The 21,366-nt window shown below is 40.4% G+C and overlaps 1 protein-coding gene and 1 long non-coding RNA gene across 7 annotated transcripts in view; one reads left to right on the forward strand and one right to left on the reverse strand.

The window, feature by feature from the left end:
* The window catches only part of LOC129621351 (uncharacterized), a 33,252-nt gene extending 13,425 nt beyond the window's left edge, over positions 1-19,827 (forward strand). For 3 of the 4 annotated variants that reach the window (XR_008699241.1, XR_008699240.1, XR_008699238.1), the window contains 2 exons: positions 17,214-17,313; positions 19,591-19,827. This is a non-coding gene — a long non-coding RNA (uncharacterized LOC129621351). The remainder of the gene's footprint in view (positions 1-17,213; positions 17,314-19,590) is intronic. The other variant, XR_008699239.1, reaches the window with a different exon arrangement.
* USP3 (ubiquitin specific peptidase 3) overlaps positions 1-21,366 on the reverse strand; it is a 171,620-nt gene that overhangs the window by 1,792 nt on the left and 148,462 nt on the right. For all 3 annotated transcript variants that reach the window (XM_055537704.1, XM_055537703.1, XM_055537705.1), the window contains 3 exons: positions 3,611-3,729; positions 2,300-2,413; positions 2,098-2,165 (listed from right to left, as the gene is read on the reverse strand). In XM_055537704.1, the coding sequence (XP_055393679.1) occupies positions 2,098-2,165; positions 2,300-2,413; positions 3,611-3,729 (301 nt within the window). The remainder of the gene's footprint in view (positions 1-2,097; positions 2,166-2,299; positions 2,414-3,610; positions 3,730-21,366) is intronic.

Below are 21,366 nucleotides of genomic sequence, written 5' to 3' on the forward strand. Positions count from 1 at the left end.
GTGGTCTGGTATTCCCATCTCTTTAAGAATTTTCTGCAGTTTGTTGTGATCTACACAGTCAAAGGCTTTAATATAGTCAATGAAGCAGTAGTAGATATTTTTCTGGAATTCTCTTTTTGCTTTCTCTATGATCCAACAGATGCTGTCAATTTGATCTTTGGTTCTTCTGCCTTTTCCAAATCCAGCTTATACAACTGGATAGTCTTGATTCACGTATTGTTGAAGCTTAGCTTGAAGGATTTTGAGCATTATCCTACCATGTGAAATGAGCACAATTGTGCGGTAGTTTGAGCATTCTTTGGCATTGCCCTTTTTTGGGACTGTAATGAAAACTGACCTTTTCCAGTCCTGTGGCCACTGCTGAGTTTTCCAAATTTGCTGCCATACTGAGTGCAGCACTTTCAGAGCATCATCTTTCAGGATTTGAAATAGCTCAGCTGGAATTCCATCATCTCCACTAGCTTTGTTCTTAGTAATGCTTCCTAAGGCCCACTTGACTTCACATTCTAGGATGCCTGACTCTGGGTGAGTGATCACACCATTGTGGTTGTCTGGGTCATTAATACCATTTTTGTACAGTTTTTCTGTGTATTCTTGCCACCTGTTGTTAATATCTTCTGCTTCTGTTAGGTCCATACTGTTTCTGTCCTTTATTGTGCCTATCTTTGCATAAAATGTTCCCTTGGTATCTCTAATTTTCTTGAAGAAATCTCTAGTCTTTCCCATTCTATTGTTCTCCTCTATTTCTTTGCATTGTTCACTTAAGAAGGCTTTTTTCTCTCTCCTTGCTATTCTTTGGAACTCTGCATTCAGACAGGTATATCTTTCTCTTTCTCCTTTGCCTCTATTCTTTGCTTGGCTGTCTGTAAGGCCTCCTCAGACAGACATTTTGCCCTGTTGCATTTCTTTTTCTTGGGGATGGTTTTGATCACTGCCTCCTGTACAATGATAGTTCTTCAGGCACTCTGTCATCCGGATCTAATCCCTTGAATCTATTTGTCACTTCCACTGCAAGGGATGTGATTTAGGTCATACCTGAATGGCCTAGTAGTTGTCCCTACTTACTTCAGTTTAAGTCTGCTGCTGCTGCTGCCGCTAAGTCACTTCAGTCGTGTCCGACTCTGTGTGACCCCATAGACGGCAGTCCACCAGGCTCCCCTGTCCCTGGGATTCTCCAGGCAAGATCACTGGAGTGGGTTGCCATTGCCTTCTCCAATGCATGAAAGTGAAAAGTCAAAGTGAAGTTGCTCAGTCGTGTCCGACTCTTCGCGACCCCATGGACTGCAGCCCACCAGGCTCCTCCATCCATGGGATTTTCCAGGCAAGAGTACTGGAGTGGGGTGCCATTGCCTTCTCCGTCAGTTTAAGTCTGAATTATGCAATAAGAAGCTCATGATCTGAGCCACAGTCAGCTCTCAGTCTTGTTTTTGCTGACTGTTCAGAGCTTCTCTATCTTCAGCTGCAAAGAATATAATCAATCTGATTTCAGGACTGACCATCTGGTGATGTCCGTGTGTAGAGCCGTCTCTTGTGCTGTTGGAAGAGGATGTTTGCTATGACCAGTGCATTCTCTTGACAAAACTGTTAGCCTTTGCTCTGGTTCATTTTGTACTCCAAAGCCAAACCTGTTACTCCTGGTATCTCTTGACTTTCTACTTTTGCATTCCAGTCCCCTATGATGAAAAGGACATCGTCTTTTGGTGTTAGTTCTAGAAGATCTTATATGTCTTTGTAGAACTGTTCAACTTCATCTTTTCCAGAATTAGTGGTTGGGACATAGACTTGGATTACTGTGATTTGAATGGTTTGCCTTGGAAACAAACCTAGATCATTCTGTCATTTTTGAGATTGCACCCAAGTACTGCATCTTGGACTCTTGTTGACTATGAGGGCTATTCCATTTCTTCTAAGGGATTCTTGCCCATAGTAATAGATATAATAGTCATCTGAATTAAATTTGTCCATTCCTGTCCATTTTAGTGAATGAATCTGAATCTGTTGTAGAGGGAGCTGGGAGAGAGTTACTGAGAGTGGTACACAATTATAGGTCTTTACTGCCCTATTCCCAACCCCAAGAGAGCCCGCTGGCATACTCACCCAGAGCCATGGTGCACCACCACAGCGGCGAGGTCGTACAGGCAGTTCTCTGGGCCACTGTTCTCGGGCTGCAGATCAGGGGAGAAGGTATCCCAGGACTGAGTTAGGAGCAGTGGTCAATGACATCAGCATCTCCCTACCTCAATGACCTCCACCCTTCTCTGTGAAGACTTAATTTTACTAACAAATATAATTACGTTACCTCTAGTAAATAGCATTTCATGTCTAGGCCTCGCAGGGGAAATTCTACATATGTATCAACTTTGTTTCTTAAATATGCTGTCCAGTGAAATCTTTTCAAATGTAAGCATAGCACCTGGATGAGAGATAAAGACAAAAATTGTAAACAAGCACTTAATTTACCTTTCAATCAAAATTAACTACTTGATGGTACTAATAACTCTTAGATAATATTTTAGGCAGCCTATCAGTTTTTCTTTTGATTTTGATATTGGTTTCTTCCATGAATACCTTTTTATGATACTGTGATTTATAATAATGTGTTTAGTTTTGTCTCCTTTCCTGACACAAGATCCTAAAAGCCTTGAAATTTTCTAAGAGAGCACACAGAGTGATCTTTTGTTATGTTAGTGAGGTATGGGGGCTTGTTGCCAAGAGAACCAATCAAGAAATTGAGTTAAAACTTTCAGTCCTACCTCCCTGACCCACAAAAGGGAGAGGGACTGGAGGCTGAACGATCAGCAATGGCCAGTGATTTAATCAGTCGTGTCTGTGATGAAGCCCAAAGGACAAGGTTTGGAGTGCTTCCAGGTTGGGGAACCAGAGCTCTTCCACGTGCCACCATGCAAGGCCCCAAATTCCATGAGGACAGAAACTCCTTTGTTCAGGACTTTGCCCTTTCTGTCTCTTCATCTGGTTGTTGATTTGTATCCTTTAACATCCTTTGTCATGAATTGATAATCTGGTGAGCAGACAGGTTTCCTGGGTTCTGTGAACTGCTGTAGCAAACTAATGGAACCCAAGAAGGTAGAAGGGTCATGGGGACCTCTGATTTCTACCTAGCCGGTCACAAGCAGGAGTGACAATGGGGACATGTGACTGATGTCTGCAGTCCAAACAAGGAGTCGTAGGGACCCTCAGTTTGTAGTCTGTCCCTGCAGAAACCTAAGCCCAAAGTAATAGCCTGGGCTTGTGATGGTGTCTGATGTGGAGGGCAGTCTTCTGGGACTGAGCTCCTTCACCCTGTGGAATCTGATGCTGTCTCTGAGTAAACAGTGTCAGAATGGAGTTGAATTGTATGTAGGACACCCATGGTGTCACAGAACTGCATGCTGGTGGTGTGGTGGGAAAACCCTACCTGTCACGCTCTGTAAATAGTGATCAGGGCATATTTACTTATGAATTCGTAAAGGGCTTAGTTTTATTGAAAATCCTAGAGACCAATGCAGAACAGATTATATAAGTATAAAGTTAGAAAAATAATTTGTCTTCCAACCAATCGTAAGCATTTTCCCCCTCAAAACTGCATTATAACTTGAAATGCAACACTGACCTTGGGTAGTTTCTGAATCCAAAACTTTTTGGTGGACTTTTGTCTCTTCTTGCACTTGTGGCACATGTATAGCTCTGTCTCATCAAGTTCCTCCAAGTCAGTAAAGCTGCGAAGGCAATCTAAACAAAATTGATTTTGGCAGCATTAAACGAGGATGCTTTTTATAGAGCAAGTGTACTGTAGGGAAAAAAAGACTATGAATTTTGAAAGTGAACAATTCGGGTTCAGATCTCAGCTTTATTAGCTACGTGACCTTAGAAGAGTCAGCTTTTCTCTTGCAAAATAGAGACCCTCAAAAAAGTCCACATTGAAGAACTTCTGTGAGGAAGAGAAGGAACACGTATAATGTGCCTGGCATCATGTCTAACATCTGGTGATGATCAGTTCATGACAGATGATATTATTGTAGTTGGGTTTACTATTATTAGTAAAAGAATTAATCTGAATAATTCTGACAGAAGTGGTTCCCTAATGAAATCAAGGTTCAAACAGAAGTTTTCTCTCAATGTCTTATATAACAAAGGACAGAACCCCAAGTTCATAAAAAAGTCAAACTTAGATCAAATGTTTCAGTCAGAATTTATTCAAAAATAGATTACAAAAGGCTTCATCATTGACCTTCCTACAATATCACCAGTGAATCCTTTGTTTCACACTCTACTCAAAATCCTGTGAGATGGACCATAGGTGTATTTTCTCCTTTCAAACATTTAACTGTGTCATCTGGGGTTTAGTAAACTTTGGCCCCAGGCCAAATCCAGCCACCTGATTCTGTAAATAAAGCCTGGAATATAATCACACCTACTCATTTATATACTCTCTGGCTGTTTTTACACTACAGCAGCAGACCCGAGCAGCTGTGACACAGACTATTTGCTGAAAAGCCTAAAATAATTACCATCTGGCCCTTTATAGAAAAAGTTTGCCGAATCCTGGCACAATTAGTAATATATTCAGAAGTCCATATAAAATGAATGCATTGTTCTGTGAGAATTAATATACTATTTTTTTTAGAGAAAAATATGACTGCCTTTGTATCCACCACTCTGGTAAGGATATGGACTATGTAGTACTCGAGGAGCCAGAGTTGATGTGAATGGCATCCCCTAGAGTTGTGGAGGGGGTGGCCAGCCCTGTTCAGAGCTTCCTAGGTGCCTCTTCCCAATCAGCTCCCCCACCCCACCCCAGAAGTACTCACTATCCTGACTTTTGTTCAGTCATTTCTTGGCTTGTCTTTTTAGATCATATATAATGCCCTTATGCATCTTTAAAACAGTATGAGGCTTGGTTTGAGAAGTTGGTTGGGTCGCAAGCACAAACAGCATAAAAGGAAAGGCAACATTGTACTCGAGAGTCTTCAGGTCATAGTCAACCTTGGCATTAGAGAGACTATAAGGAAGAGCCCCTTCAGGGAAGTTAGTGGGGCAAAGTCTAGCAGGGTTTATGAGTGGGCCAGATTCTACACAGACCAACATGTGTCCAGAAGGCCCATGTACTTTTTTTTTTTCTAAGCATACTTTTAAAAACCATAACATAACATCGGTTTCAAGTGTATAATATAATGCTTCAGTATTTATATATATTGTGAAATGATCACAATAAATCTAGTTACCATTAGTCACCATAAGTTACAAATTTGTTTCTTCTGATGACAGCTTATAAGACTTAGTGACTTCCAAATATGCAATAAAGTATTAACTGTAGTTAGCATGCTATTCATTACATCCCGTGACTTACAAGTGCAAAATTGTACTTTTTGACTCCCTTTACCTATTTTACTGACCCCACCCCCTGGATCCTGGCACCCACCAATCTGTTACCCTTATATATGAACTTATTTTTGTTTTTTAAATTCCATTAAGTGAGGTCGTGACTCATTGGAAAAGACAGGGATTGGGGGCAGGAGGAGAAGGGGACGACAGAGAATGAGATGGCTGGATGGCGTCACCAACTCGATGGACTTGAGTTTGAATGAACTCCGGGAGTTGATGATGGACAGGGAGGCCTGGTGTGCTGCAGTTTATGGGGTTGCAAACAGTCGGACACGACTGAGCGACTGAACTGAACTGAAGTGAGGTCATATGGCATTTGTTTTTCTCTGACTTACTTCGCGTAGCATGGTACCCTCAAGATCCATCCATGTTGTCCCAAATGACAAGATTTCTTTTTCATGGCTGAATTATATTCCATTGTGCATGTGAGTGAGTATGAGAGAGTCTGTGTGTGTCATCACATTGTCTTTACCCATTCACCCATCACTGGACACTGTATCTTGGCTATTGTCAATGCTGCTGCAATGAACATGAAGGCGCATCTATCTTTTGAAATTAGTGCTTTTGTTTTCTTTGGACAGACACCCAGCAGTGGAGCTGCTAGATCATATGGTAGTTCTGTTTGAAATTTTTTGAGGAGCCTCCATCCTGTTTTCTGTAGTGGCGACACCAGTTCACAATCCCACTAACGTGAGTGAGTGCTCCCTTTCTCACACCCTCCTCAACGCTTGTTAGTTGCTGTCTTCTTGATGACTGCCACTCTTATAGGTGTGAGGTGGTATTTCATTGTGGTCTTGATTTTTATTTCCCTGATCATTAATGATGTTGAGCATCTATTCATATACCTGTTGGCCCTCTGTTTGTCTTTGGGAAAATGTCCATTCAGATCTGCTCATTTCTTACAGCTGACTCCACTTATATGCAGATACTTGTTAGTAGCAAATGCCCCCCACTCCAGTACTCTTGCCTCGAAAATTCCATGGACGGAGGAGCCTGGAAAGCTGCGGTCCGTGCGGTTGCTGCGACTTCACTTTCCACTTTCATGCACTGGAGAAGGAAATGGCAACCCACTCCAGTGTTCTTGCCTGGACAACCCCAGGGACGGGGGAGCCTGGTGGGCTGCCACCTATGGGGTCGCACAGAGTTGGACACAACTGAAGTGACTTAGCAGCTACAATACTATACGGTCTGTGGCTGGTTGAACCCATAAAGCAGAACTGTGTGTATGAAGGGCTGCCTATAAATTACACATAAACTAACCCCCTCACAGTTCAAGGGTTGACTATAATCAGGTTTTTTTTTCCTGCTATAGAGTTGTGCAAAATTTTTTTAATATATTTTAGATATTAACTCCTTATCAGATACATGATGCAAATTCAGTAGGTTGCCTTTTCATTTTGTTGATGATTTCCTTTGCTTTACAGAAGCTTTTTATTTTAATGTGGTCCCGAGTGTTTTTCATTTTGTTGCCTTTGCTTTTGCAGTAAGATCCAAAAAATCATCACCAAGGCTGATGTCAAGGAACTGACTGCATATGTTTTCTTCCAGGGATTTTAGGGTTCAGGTCTTAATGTTCAATTCTTTAATCCATTTTGAATTAATTGGTGTGTAAGTTAGTGGTCCAGTTTCATTCTTTTACATATGGCTGTCCAGTTTTCCAAACACCATTATTGAAGAGACCGTCCTTTCTCCATTGTGTATTCTTGTCTCTGTTGTCACAAATTAACTGACCCACGTATACATGATTTATCTCTGGGTTCTCTATTCTGTTCCATTGATCTGTACGTCTGTTTTTGTGTGAATACTATACTGTTTTGATGACCGTAGCTTTGAATTACAATTTGAAGTCAGGGAGCATAATACTTCCAGCTTTTTCTTTTCGCTCAAGAGTGCTTTGGCTATTTGGGGTTGTTTGTGGTTCCACACAAATCTTAGAATTATTTGTTCTAGTTCTGTGAATGGTGCTACTGGTATTTTTATAGGAATCGCATTGACTCTATAGATTGCCTTGGATAGTCTGGCCATTTTAACCACTGATTCTTCCTATCTGTGAGCACAGTATGTCTTTCATTTGTTTGTGTCATCTTCAATTTCTTTTACTAATGTCTTATAGTTTTCCAAGTACATGTCTTTTACATCCTTGGTTGAATTTATTTCTAAGTATTTTATTCCATTTGATGCAATTGTAAATGGGATTGCTTTCTTTTTTAAAAAAGATTTATTTATTTTTGGCTGTGCTGGGTCTTCACTGCCACACGTGGACTTTCTCTGGTTGCAGCAAGCAGGGACTACTCTCTGGTTGCAGTGCATGGGCTTCTCATTTGCGGTGGCTTCTCTTGTGGAACAGGCGCTCTGAGGCACACAGGCTTCAGTAGTTTTGGCTCCTGGGCTTACTTGCTTTGCAGCATGTGGGATCTTCCCAGACCAGGGATCGAACCCCGGTCTCCTGCAATGGCAGGTGGAGTCTGGACCAGTGAGCCACCAGGGAAGCCTTGGGATTGTTTTCTTAATTTCTCTTTCTGAGAGTTCAATATTAACATATTATGGAAATGCAACAGATTTTTGTATATTGATTTTGTATCCTACAACTTACTGAATTTGCTTTATTCTAACAGGTTTTGGTTTTTATGGAGTCATTGGGATTTTCTATACATATAACATGTCATCTGTAAACAGTGGCAGTTTTACATCTTCCTTTCTGATCTGGATGCCCTTTCTTTCTTGCCTAACTGCTATGGCTAGGTCTCCCAATACTGTATTGAACAAAAGTGGTGTAAGGGAACATTCTTACCTTGTTCTTCATCTTAGAAGAAGCGATTTCAGCTTTGCACCACTGAGTCTGATGTTAGCTGTGGGCCTGGCATGTGTGCATGCATGCTACGCCACTTCAGTCATGTCCGACTCTCTGTGACCCTATGAACTGTAGCCTGCCAGGCTCCTCTGTCCATGGGGATTCTCCAGGTAAGAATACTGGAGTGGGTTGCCAGTGCCCTCCTCCAGCGGGTCGTCCCAACCCAGGGATCGAACCCATGTCTCTTCTGTCTCCTGCACTGGCAGGAGGGTTCTTTACCACTAGTGCCACCTGGGAAAACCAGACCCGATATATATGACCTTAATTATGCTGAGGAGTCGTCCCTCTACACCCACTTTAAGAGTTTTTACCAAAAGTCGATGTTGAATTTTCTCAATTTTTAATTTCATCTATAGAAATGATCATATGATTTTTATCCTTCATTTTGTAAATGTGGTATATCACTTTGCATCCCTGAAATAAATCCTACATGATCATGGTATATGATACTTTCAATGTATTGTTGAATCATGTATCCTAGTATTTTTTGTGAGGTTTTTTGTGTTTTTGTTCATCAGGGGTATTGGCCTCTAATGTTCTTTTCTTGTGTCCTTGTGTGATTTTGTTATCAGGTAATGGCTTTGTAAAATGAGTTTGGAAATGTTCCTTTCTCTCCTGTTGATTGGAAGAGTTCGAGAAGGATTGTATTCTTTGAATGTTTAGTTGAATTCACCTGTGAAGCTGTCTGGTCCTGGATGCTCTTTGTTGGGAGGCTTTGATTACTGATTCAGTTTCCTTACTAGTAATTGGTCTGTTGAGATTTCTGTTTCTTCATAATTCAGTCTTGGTAGGTTTTATGTTTCTAGGAATTTCTCCATTTCATCTATATTGTACAATTTGTTGCCATGTAATTGTTCATTGTGGTCCCTTATCATCCTTTGCATAGCTGTGGTATTGGTTGTAATGTCTCCTCTTTCATTTCTGACTTTTATCTATTTGAGTCCTCTTTTTAAAAATTGGTTTTAATATGCCTTTTATTTAATTATTTACTTGATCGCTCCACATGGCATGCAGGATCTTAGTTCCCTAGCCAGATACTGAGCCCATGCCCCCTGTAGTAGAAGCACAGAGTCCTAACCACTGGACTGCCAGGGAACTCCCAGTCCTCTGTCTTTTTGCTTGGTAAATCACAGCTAAAGGCTTGGCACTTTAGTTTGTCTTTTCAAAGAATCAGCATTTAGTTTTACTGGTCTTTTCTATTGTCTTTTTTGCCTCTATTTCATTTATTTTTGCTCTGATCTTTGTTATTTCCTTCCTTCTAGTAACTCTGGGTTTCATTTTTTGTTCTTTTTCTAGTCCCTTGAGGTATAAAGCTATGTTATTCAAGTTTTTTCTTATTTCTTGAGGGTAGGCATTTATTGCTATGAGCTTCCCCCTTAACGAGCTTTTCAGATGGAGCAGTGGTAGAGAATCTGCCTACCAGTGCAGGAGACATAGGAGACATGGGTTTGATCCCTGGGTTGGGAAAATCCCCCGGAGAAGGAAACAGCAACCCACTCCAGGATTCTTGCCTGGGAAATCCTATGGACACAGAAGCCTGACAGGCTACAGTCCATAGGGTCACAAAGAGTCAGATATGGCTAAGCATACATGTACAGTCCCTCTTAGAACTGCCTTTGCTGCATCCTATGAATTTGGTGTGTTGTATTTCCTTTTTCATTTCTCTGAAAGTATTGTTTGATTTCTCTCTTGATTTCTTCTTTGACCTACCAGTTGTTCAGCAGCAAGTGGTTTTCATCTTCACATCTGTCACTTTTCCAATCTTCTTCTTGTAGTTGACTTCTCTTTTCATACCGTCATGGGTGTGAAAGATGTTTGATAGCATTCCAGCATTATTAAATTTATTAAGACTTGTTTGGTGAACTTCCTAGTGGTCCAGTGGTGAGGAAGCCACACTTTCACTTCTGAGGACCCGGTTTGATCCCTGGTCCAGAATTAAGATCCCACGAGCCATGGGATGTGGCCCAAAAACAAACAAACAAACAAACAAACTTGTCTTATGGCCAAAAATGTGATTTACCTGGGGAATATTCCTTATGCCCTTAAGATTGTGTATTCTGTTGCTTCTGTATGGAATGTTGTATGTCTGTCTGTTACATTTATGTGATCTAATGTATCATCTAAAGCCAGTGTTTCCTTATGGATTTTTTGTCTGGATGGTCTATGCACTGATATAATTGGGGCATTAAAGTCCCCGCTATTTATTGTATTGCTGTTTCTCACTTTAAGTCTGTTAATAGTTGTATTATATAGTCATGTGCTCCTGCGTTGGGTGCCTAAATATTTACAAATGTCACATCCTCTTGTTGGGCTGACCCCTTTATCATTATATAACACCCATCTTTGTCTCTTATTGCAGTCTTTGTTCTAAAATCCATTTCGTCTGATGCCTACCCTAGCTTTCCTTCGGTTTTCCATTTGCATGGAGTATATTTTTCTATCCTTCTACTTTCACTCTGAATCCTTATTATCTGCAGTGAGTCTCTTCTAGACAGCACATACATGGGTCTTGTTTTTTTAACCCATTCAGCTGCTCTGTCTCTTGACCGGAGAACTTAGTACATTTACATTTAGTTTTTGACATGATTAACCATAATTATTGATGGGTATGTGCCGATTACTATTTTCTTAATTGTTTTCTGGCTGTTTTATAATAGTTCCCCTCTGTTCTCCTCTTGCTCTCTTCCTTTGTGGTTTGATGGCTTTCTTTAGTGGTATGCTTAAATTTCTTTCTCATCTTTTGTGTATTTACTATAGGTTTTTACTTTGTGGCTACCAGGAGGCTTACATATGAAAGAGTTACAACTTTATAACAATCTATTTTAAGTTGATAATACATTAAAACACATTCTAAATTTCTTCTTGCCCATATTTTAAATCACATCCTTTTATATTGTGTATCCCTCAACAGTTATTTATTGCAGTTATGGTTATTTTTACTACTTTTTTTTTAACCTTCATACTAGTTTTGTAAGTGGTGAATCCACTCCTTTTACTATATATTTACCTTTGACAGATTTACACTTTTGTATGTTTTTGTAATTAGTGCCCCTTATTTTCATCTTAAAGAAGTTTCTTTAACACTTCTTATAAAGTCAGTTTAGTGGTGGTGAACTCTTTTAGCTTTTGCCTGTCTGGAAAACTCTATCTTGCCTTCAATTGTGAGTGATAAATATGCCAGGTAGAATATTCTTGATAGAATTTTCTTTTCTTTCAGCACTTTAGGTATGTTGTGTTACTCCCTTCTGGCCTGCAAAGTGTCTGCTAAAAAATAAGATTCTCTCCTTGTTTTTAACTTTTGACATTTTAATTATAATGTGTCTTGGTGAATTACTTTGGGTTCAGTATTTTTGGAATTCCCTGGGCTCCCTGGATCTGGATGTCAAGTTTTCTTCCCCAGATTAGGGGCATTTTCAGCAATTATGTCTTCAAAGTTAAGTTTTCTGCTCCTTCCTCTCTGTACTCCTTCTGGCACTTCTGTAATGCAAATGTTCTGTGACTTCAATACTTGGTACTTGTATTTTCTCTTTGTTGAAGTTCTGTTTGTTCACCCATTCTTCCCCTTTATGACAATTACTTTGAACTCTATCAGGTCAATTACTTATCTGTTTATTTAAGGTGTTTTTTGTTGTTTTTTTTTAATGAGGCTTTATCTTGTTCTTTCATTTGGACCATAGTCCTTTGGCTTGACTCTATGCATTAGATACAAGAGCCAACTCCCCAGTCTTGAAGGAGTGGATTTTGTGTAGGAGATGAACCTTACTGCTTAACCATGCTCTAGCTGTTGGCTGTCTCTCAGAGCTTTCTGATTGGCTAAACAGCTGCCTATTTTATTGTTAATAGTTCTCAGGAGTTGAAGGTATGCCAAGACCTGTCATTTTTCCCAAAGGGAAGAATCTCAGGCAGCAGATTTTAAAGTATGCAAATCTATACAGTCCTATGGGATCCAGAGGTGTCCCTCCCACCAGAGTCCAAAAAACTGGGGTCCAGATGAGGGTATAAACTTTTCTAGAAGATACCAGTGATCTATGAGATGGCCTCCATGGCCTATGTTTCCTGAGAGGATTTCTGTAAGCCCCTAGATGTTATGTCAAACCAGAAGCCTGCCCCTCAGGCCGAAGCTCTAGGATAGGGAGATTGGCCTCTTTCACAGGAAGACTTGGGTGTGTTTTAGTCGGCTGTCTGTGAAGCGCCCTGGGGGTGGTGGCCTACATTGTTCCAGTCCTGTGTGACCAAGGAACCCAAGCCCTCCCCACCCCAGGCCTCTGGAGACAGGCAATCAAGGAGCATCCCATAGGCTGCAGCCACAAAAAAAGGAGCAGCAGATGTGTGTGAAAGCTGCCCTCCAGGAGATACTGGAGCCGTGGAGCACGGCAGAAGGAGAAGACCTCACTCGCCGTCCACAATCTCTGGAAAGGATTATCGTGAGCCTTAGATGTGTGTTTAATTAAAAGCCTACCCTTCATAGGCTGCACCTATGATGATGTGCTAATAGGCCTTTTTCAAAGAAAGGCTGAGCTCCTAGTCTGTTGCTTCTTGTGCCTAGAGGGGGATGGTTGTTTAAGGGCTGTTGCTCCATTGGTTACAGTCCTGTGGGACCTGTGAGCATGACCCCTGCTGGCCACCAGAGTCAGGTGATATAAAGGTGTCCCCTGAAAGCACCTACAAAAACCCGAGGGCCAGACAAGGGTGTAAGCCTCTTGCTGGAAGATACTGGTGAGCTAGGGCAAGGCTGAAGGTGAGCACAAAGGTTGTATCCACTGGCCTCCATTCCCTGAGAGCAACTCTGTCGACCCCTAGGACTGTGCCAGATTGGAAGCCTGCCCCTCAGGCCAAGGCTCCTGCACAAGCAGTCTCAAGACTGGGTGGATTTCAGTCTGTGTTTCTGTTTCTGTGCAATGCTGTGGGGATGGCAGTTGGCCAAGAACTGTCTCTCCACTGTTAATAGTCTCACGGGGCCCAGGAATGCATGCCAGGTGATCAAGGGGCATCCCTGGGTGGGAGCTAACACATGTAAAAGTCCCCTCCAAGAAATGCTGGTGCTCTGGAGAGTGGCAGAGGACAGCCTCAAGATGGTGCCTGCTGGCTGGAGCCCAACAGAAACGGAGTATAAAGATGGCACCCCCCAAACAAACAAAAACCACATACAAAACACGGCATCTGCAGGGTTTACCAAGGCAGAAGAGCATGAAGGTGGTACCCTCCAGCCTCCATCCCTACAGGGAATCCCAGCAGGCCCCTGCCTCTCAGGCTGATGCTTTAAGACCAGCAGATAAGCTTCAGAGGCAAGTCTGGTGCTTTTCAAATGGCTGCTTCAGCATGGAGCCCTAAGATGAGAGCCTGTGCATGAGCCCTTTAAGAGCCACTTCCACGTCTCGTGGGTCTGGTGGATGCAAGCCCTGCTAGTGTTCAAAGCTAGATATTTTGAGGCCTCACCTCCCAGGTGCGGGTCTTAAAAGTTGGGGTGCCTGGGTGGGTTTCAAACCCTTCCCTCCTCAGAAAGAAGCTCTGGGTGAGGGCTTATGGTGAGATTATGTCTCAGCCTCTCCTACCCACTACAATCTGGTTTCTTTCTTACTTGCCCAACCTGCAGGTGTCTCTGTTAGTTTTTAGGGTTTTTTCAAAGCAAATTGTTCCATAGGTAGCTGGAGATTTGTGCATCCATGGAAGGAGGTAAGCTCAGGATCTTCCTGTGTCACCATCTTGAGTTGGAACCCTCCCCCATGCATTTTCTTTTAAATTGAAGTATAGTTGATTTGCAATGTTGTATTAATTTCTGCTGTATAACAAAGTGATTCAGTTATATATATATACATATATATATATATTCTTTTTAAAAATGCTTTTCCATTATGGCTTATCATAGAGTGTTGAATATATAGTTCTCTGTCCTATACATTAGGACCTTGGTGTTTACCCATTCTGTATGTAATAGCTTTGTATCTGATGACCCCAACCTCCCACTCCATCCTTCCCCCTGCTTTCACCCCCTTGGCAGCCACAGGTCTGTGCTCTGTGAGTCTATTTCACAGATAGGTTCGTTTGTGTCATATTTTAGATTCCACATGACTGATACCATATAGCATTTGTCTTTCTCTTTCTGGCTTACTTCACTTAAAATGATCTCATCTATGTCACTGCAAATGGCATTATTCCATTCATTTTTATGTCTGGGTGGTTTTCCATTGTGTGTATGTACCACATCTTCCTTATCCATTCATCTCTCAATGACCATTTAGGTTATTTCCACATCTTGGCTATTGTGAATAGTGCTGCTGTGAATAGGGGTGCATGTATCTTTTTGGATTAGAGTTTTGTCTGGATATGTGTCCACGAGTGGGATTGCTGGACCATACAGCAATTTTATTTTTAGTTTTCTGTGAATATTCCATACTGTTTTCCCTAGTGGCTACACCAACTTACATTCCCAACAGTATAGGAGGATTATTCCCTTTTCTCCATACCCTCTCCAGCATTTGTTATTTGTAGGGTTTCTAATGGTGGCCATTCTGACCAGTGTGAGGTGGTACCTCACTGTAGTTTTGACTTGCATTTCTCTAATAATTAGTGATGTTGAATATCTTTCCATGTGCCTGTTGGCCATTTGTGTTTCTTCTTTGGAGAAGTGTCTATTTACACTGTCTGCCCATTTTTCTGTTGAATTGCTTTTGTTGTTGAGTTGTATAAACTGTCTGTATATTTTGGAGATTAATCCCTTGTCGGTCACATTGTTTGGCAATATTTTCTCCCATTCTGTAGATTGTCTTTTCATTTTGTTTCTGGTTTATTTTGCTGTGCAAAAGTTTGTAAGTTTGATTGGATCCCATTTGTTTATTTTTGTTTTCATTTCTATTGTCTGGGAAGATGTAGAATTAGAATCCTCATGCATTGCTGGCAGGAATGTAAAACAGTACAGCCACTGTGGAAAACAGTCTGACAGTGCCTCAAAAAATTAAAGAATTACCATATTCTAGTAGGTCTACTCCTAGGTATATTCTCAGAAGAACTGAAAGCAGGGACTCAAACAGTTATTTACATACTTTATGTTTTCAGCAACATTTTTCATAATAGCCAAAAGGTAAAAGCAACCCAAGTTTACATCAGCAGAGTAATGGATAAGCAGAATGTCGTATATATGTACAATGGAGTATCAGCCTTAGAAAGGAGGGCAGTTCCGATACGTGCCACAGGAACAATGAACCTCGAAAACATCATGCCCAGTGAAACACACCAGCCACAGAAGGATAGTAGTACGATTCATGGAAAGTAGAACAGAGGTACCAGGGCTTGGGAGAGAGGAATGGGGAGTTATTGTTTAATTAGTACATTTTCTGTTTGGGGTGATTTTAAAAGTTCCGGAAATAGTGGTGATGGTTGCATAATATTGTGAGTTTACTGGCTGCTGCTGAATTGTACACCTAAAAATTATTAACGTGGTAAATTTTATGTATATTTTACCAGCATTAAAAAAAAACTTTAAAAAAAAAATAAATGAAAATCAGTATCTGCCTAAAACTTTCATGAACAAAGAAGAGAGCAAGGCAAGAATGATGACTCTGAGATGCCTGGTTACTCAGCTTCTCTATCCCATATTAACCAGGTGCTTTTATGATTTGCTAGCAAGACACCCTTCTCTAGGTCTTCCCAGCCACGCAACACTGAGAAATCAACTTGATGGTGGGGCAGCATTTTCCCCTATATTTAACCTGCACTGAACCACTTTCCTGTATGGAAGCATGCAGTTGTTCAGAGGGAGATACTAGTGAGTTCGTAGGTAGGCACTGTAAAAGACTTATGATAATTATTTAGAACCTCTAATTTCAGGAATTTGATACCCTTCTGAATGTTGAGATTAGTGAAAGAATATATTGGTTCCCAGCAACTCATTTGCATTTTTGAGACCAAAATGTAAAATGCATAGGTCTTCTGGACTGCCCTGTTTTTCCCTCCTTGCCACACTGGCGGCGCCTCTGCAGCCACAGGGCAGTCCCCCCTCCACCGGGAGGCCAAGCCCGCTTCCCACTCGCACACCCTGAGCCTCCTCTGCACCTGGCCTCGGCCCCGCATCAGCTGCTCCTTATCTGAAACAGAGCCCCTCCCTCCAGCAACCTTCCGGGCCTTCTCTTCTCCATGACATAATTTCAACCTCCGCCAGCATCTTTTTGCTTTCCAACATTTTCTTCCTTTGCGTTTTTATTCCTCTTGAATTTTTGAGAGGCTTAAACTTCTGGGGTAACCGACAAGGAAGTGGTCCCACGGCCCACTTGTGCACAAAATAGTACAGGGTTCCCTCCATTTCAAGTGAGGCCATACACGATATACCGAAATGAAACAGAAGACATGAAATGCCCATTAGACAATTCAATACAAGCTGAGCCTGGCATGTACAACACTCAGGTTTTAAAAGGGTGACCCAACTGCTTCTAGGAGCCCTCTCTGTATTCTCTCAACTCTCCCTGGAACCGCCACAGGAAGCCCACCTGCGGCTAAACCCAGACGATGGTCAGGAGCCTGCTGTGCCAGGGCCAGCCTCTAGGGAGTTTCAATAAATGACATTGTAAATCCTCGCCAGGTTTGTGGAAAGCTACCCCCACTACCACAGTTATCTTCCTATGAATTTTAGAAAGCCGCTTTAGCTCATCTGGAAAATTAAGGCCTGTTTGTCAAGGTTTCTATGGGTTAAAAAGTGACAACTCACAATCCTTCCTAAAGCTTCAACTGCTGCCTTTTTACAAAGGTTTTTAAATGAGATTTTAAAATATTCATAACCATGCTATTTCTGGAAATAGGCTTATAAGGGAAGTTTGCTTTCCTTTTTTGTGCTCTTTTGAATTTCCCCCCAATTTTACAATAAACATACAAAGACTTCTTTGTTTGAAACATCTCCTTGACATTCACAGATTTGACAACTGCTTTGATGTCTTAACTATATGAAAAGTCTGAATGACCCTGAAATGTACTCCATTTTAATATTTTGCAGCAGCACGAGTGTGAGTTTCACCTCAGAGCTCATATATAGATGTGAGTCACACAGCCAGTGACTGGTCTACAAGGCATCCAGCTCTCACACCTCAGCCAAGGTTTGTTGTTCTCTACTTACCTGCACTAAGGATCTGGGGAAACTGGTTACCTTTTTCATTTGTACTTCATTGCATTTCATGAGGAAAAGTGTGTGTGTGTGTGTATATGCCACGGTGGCTTCTGACACTCAAGATTCTTAAAGGCGTCAGGGCATAATATTTCCAAGTGTCAGTCTAACGAATTATATATAAACTGTTTTTAAAGGGACTTTCCTGGTGGTCCAGTGGTTAAGACTCTGCCTTCCAATGCAGGGGGTACAGGTTTGATCCCTGGCTGAGGAACCGAGATCCGACATGCCGCAGGGTACAGCCAAAAATTTAAATTAAGACTTGTAAAAAAAGAAATGTTTAAAAAAAGACCTGTTAAATAGTATCCTATAGAGAGCAGAAAATGAAAGTAGTTTGTTAAAGTTGCTGAATCACTTTATGTACTACATAAATCTAACAGGGCAGTAATTTGGAAGTATGCATAAATAATCCACATTTTGTTTTACTCCCGCAAAGCAAATACATGAAAGTGATACAGTAAGTTAAAAATATATAAAAGAGATGAAAAATAGCTCCATTTCTTTCTGAATCCCACCACCCACTAAGATAATCACTGTGAACAGGTGCACGCTGCTCTAGAATTTTAGTGCACATATTTTTAAAAGTCTTATACAAATGGAAGAATTCATGGGATAATTCTATATACATACTTCCATAGATAGTGTTTGACTCTACAGTATTTTGTAGCTTTCTTTCTGTGGCCTAGCTATTGGTCAGTTGTAGAATCAACAACTGTAGGATCGAACTGTGTGATCAGCTATTGATCCTAACACCAATATATGAGTTCCCTCTTTAGGAAACGTTCGCTAATACTGCATGTAATCTGTATTTATCATCTTGACCAATTTTGCTTTACTTACACTTTCCTGAATATAATTGAGACTTAGTATTTTTCCAGATGTTAAACTGACCATGTGCATTTCTTTCTTTTTTGAAATTTATTTTTGACTGCACTGGGGCTTTGTCTAGTTGCGGCACGCAGGCCTCGCATTGTGGTGGCTTCTCTTGTTGCGGAGTGCGAGCTCCAGAGTGCAGGCTAGTCGCTGTGGTGCACAGGCTTAGCTGCCCCGTGGACGGTGGCACCTTCCCAGGCCAGGGATCAAATCTGTGTCCCAAGTATTGGCAGGAAGATTTTTAACTACTGGACCATCAGGAAAGTCTTGCATTTCTTTCTTATTCATGTATTTGCCCAAGTACTTATATATATATATGTGTGTGTGTGTGTGTGTGTATATATATATATATATATCTATGTTACAAATATTAATTTCAAGTTTATTAACTCCTTTTCCACTTTGCTTATGGCATCTTTTACCATTATACAGTTAAATTTATTAATTTCTAGCCTTGGTGATATACTTAGAAAGTGCTCTCCTACAATTATAAAGATGTTTTCTTACGATGTCCTTTTTTATTTTTCACACTAAATCTCAAAGCCTCAAGTTAATGGGAAAACATGTATATTAGGAATGAAATTAATGTTTCCAAAAAAATTTTCACTTATACAACTTACTAATTCTTTATTTTCTCCACTAATTTGAAGTGTCTTCTTTGCCATATAGTAAATTCCCATATGCATATTTTCTAAACCTATACCTGTTAAATTAGCGCCTCTAGGACACTACTTACATTATCTCTGTCCTGCTCCATTATTTTTGTTTTAAAACGTTTTAGTTCCTCTTAAGAATATCTGCTTGTAGAAGAAATTCTGAACTATTCAGAATTTGGGGAGTAATTTGGGAGGAAACTGACATCTCTACCATATTGGGTCTTCCCATCCAAGAATATGACACAGCTGTTTATTCTGGCCTTTTCTGTCCTTCTATAAAGTTTTACAATTTTTTAATCTTGCATATTTCTCAATAAATTTATCTTTAAGTACTTTAGAGTTTTTGAATACAACTGTGAATAGGATCTTTTGCTATGCATAAGAAGGTTAATTTTTTTTTTTTTTTTGCCTGTTTTCTATTTGGCCATCTTACTAAACTTTTTTGGCTCCAGATTAAGAACTTATTTATCAAATTAATACCTGTGTCTATTTTTGTAAGTTGAGTGCTAGAAAAAGCAGGTCTCCTGCCCAGTCCTGTATTCCAGAGATAGCTAGTATTAAACATTCTTTCATAATTTCCAGCTGATTCTTTTGAAATGTTCTAGGTATGTAAGAATTTAGTCTTTCCTCTTTATTACTTATTCTTATTTCTCTTCCTTATCTACTGCCTTGTCCCACAGCAGTAGTTCTCCGGGCTGATTCCTGACTGTAATGGAAAGTCATCAGTGCTTCACTCTTAACTGGATGATCACTAATAGCTTTCAATGGATAATCTTCAACAGGTTAAGAACATGTTTATTCCTATGATAAAAGGGCTTTTGCTACTTTTAATCAGTAATGAATTTGGAATTTTACCAAAACCTATTTTGGCATTTTGATTTTTCTTCTCCCAATAAATTATACTTTCTAATATTAAATCAGTCTTGCATTATTGGACTAAATCCTACTTGATCTCTCTATATATTGTTTTAGGACAGTCCTGGATTATACTTGCTAACATTTTATTTAGGATTCTTTGATTTACAGTATTAGTAATATTAAACTACATTTTCTTTCCTTTTGGATGATATTTTTGTTACGATTTAGACCTGATGTTATTTTCAGTTCAGTTCAGTCACTCAGTCGTGTCAGACTCTTTGTGACCCCATGAATCGCAGCATACCAGGTCTCCCTGTCCATCACCAACTCCCGGAGTTCACCCAAACTCATGTCCATCGAGTCAGTGATGCCATCCAGCCATCTCATCCTCTGTCGTCCCCTTCTCCTCCTGCCCCCAGTCCCTCCCAGCATCAGAGTCTTTTCCAATGAGTCAACTCTTCGCATGAGGTGGCCAAAGTATTGGAGTTTCAGCTTTAGCATCAGTCCTTCCAAAGAAATCCCTGGGCTGATCTCCTTTAGAATGGACTGGTTAGCCTCACAATATACACCCTTTCAATTACGTGATTTCAAATGTCAGTTATGTTTCTCACCATCACTGTTCCTTTTTAAATGGAAACTAACCTGGCAACCCACTCCAGTATTCTTGCCTGGAGAATTCCATGGACAGAGGAGCCTGGCAGGCTACAGTCCATGGGGTTGCAAAGAGTCGGACACCACCGAGTGTGACTAACAACGTTAAGAATTACAAATCCAAAAAGCACAAAAGCAAAATACTAGCCAAGTAGACTTTTAAGCATGTAAAAGCAATAGTTTTACACATTTCCATTCCCATTTAATAAACAAATGTGTATCACTCAACTAAAACTAATCACACTATGAACCATCCAAGAAAAAATAGTGCCCTTAATTGTTATTAACGGCAAACAAAAAGAGAACCACACCTATCATATATGTTTTAAAGCTAACAGTAAGGTTATTATTTATTTATTATTAAAGTATAGCCGATTAACAATATTGTCTTAGTTTCAGGTGTACAGAAAAATGATTCAGTTATACATACATATATATTTTTTCAGACTCTTTTCTCTCATAGGTTATTACAAAATACTGCGTGTAGTGTGCTACACAGTAGGTCCTTGGTGGTGATCTATTGTATATATAATAGTGTGTATCTGTTAATCCCAAACTCATTTATCCCTCTCTCTACTTTCCCCTTTAGTAAGCATAAGTTTGTCTTCTATGTATTTGACTCTACTTCTGTTTTGTATTTAGTATTTTTTTTTATTCCACATGTAAGTGATACATGGCAGATACCTATCTGACTTACATCACCTAGTATAATGATCTCTAGGTCTGTCCATGTTCCTGCAAATAGCATTATTTCATTCTTTTTTATGGCTTAATGATATTCCACTGTATATATATACTACATCTTCTTTATCCATTCTTCTATCAGTGGATATCTAGGTTGCTTCCATGTCTTGGCTATTGTGAACAGTGCTGCAGGGAACACTGCGGTGCATGTATATTTTCAAATTATGCTTTTCTCTGGATATATGTACAGGAGTGGGACTGCT

This window comes from Bubalus kerabau, chromosome 10, assembly GCF_029407905.1.
Source record: "Bubalus kerabau isolate K-KA32 ecotype Philippines breed swamp buffalo chromosome 10, PCC_UOA_SB_1v2, whole genome shotgun sequence".
NCBI lineage: Eukaryota > Metazoa > Chordata > Mammalia > Artiodactyla > Bovidae > Bubalus > Bubalus kerabau.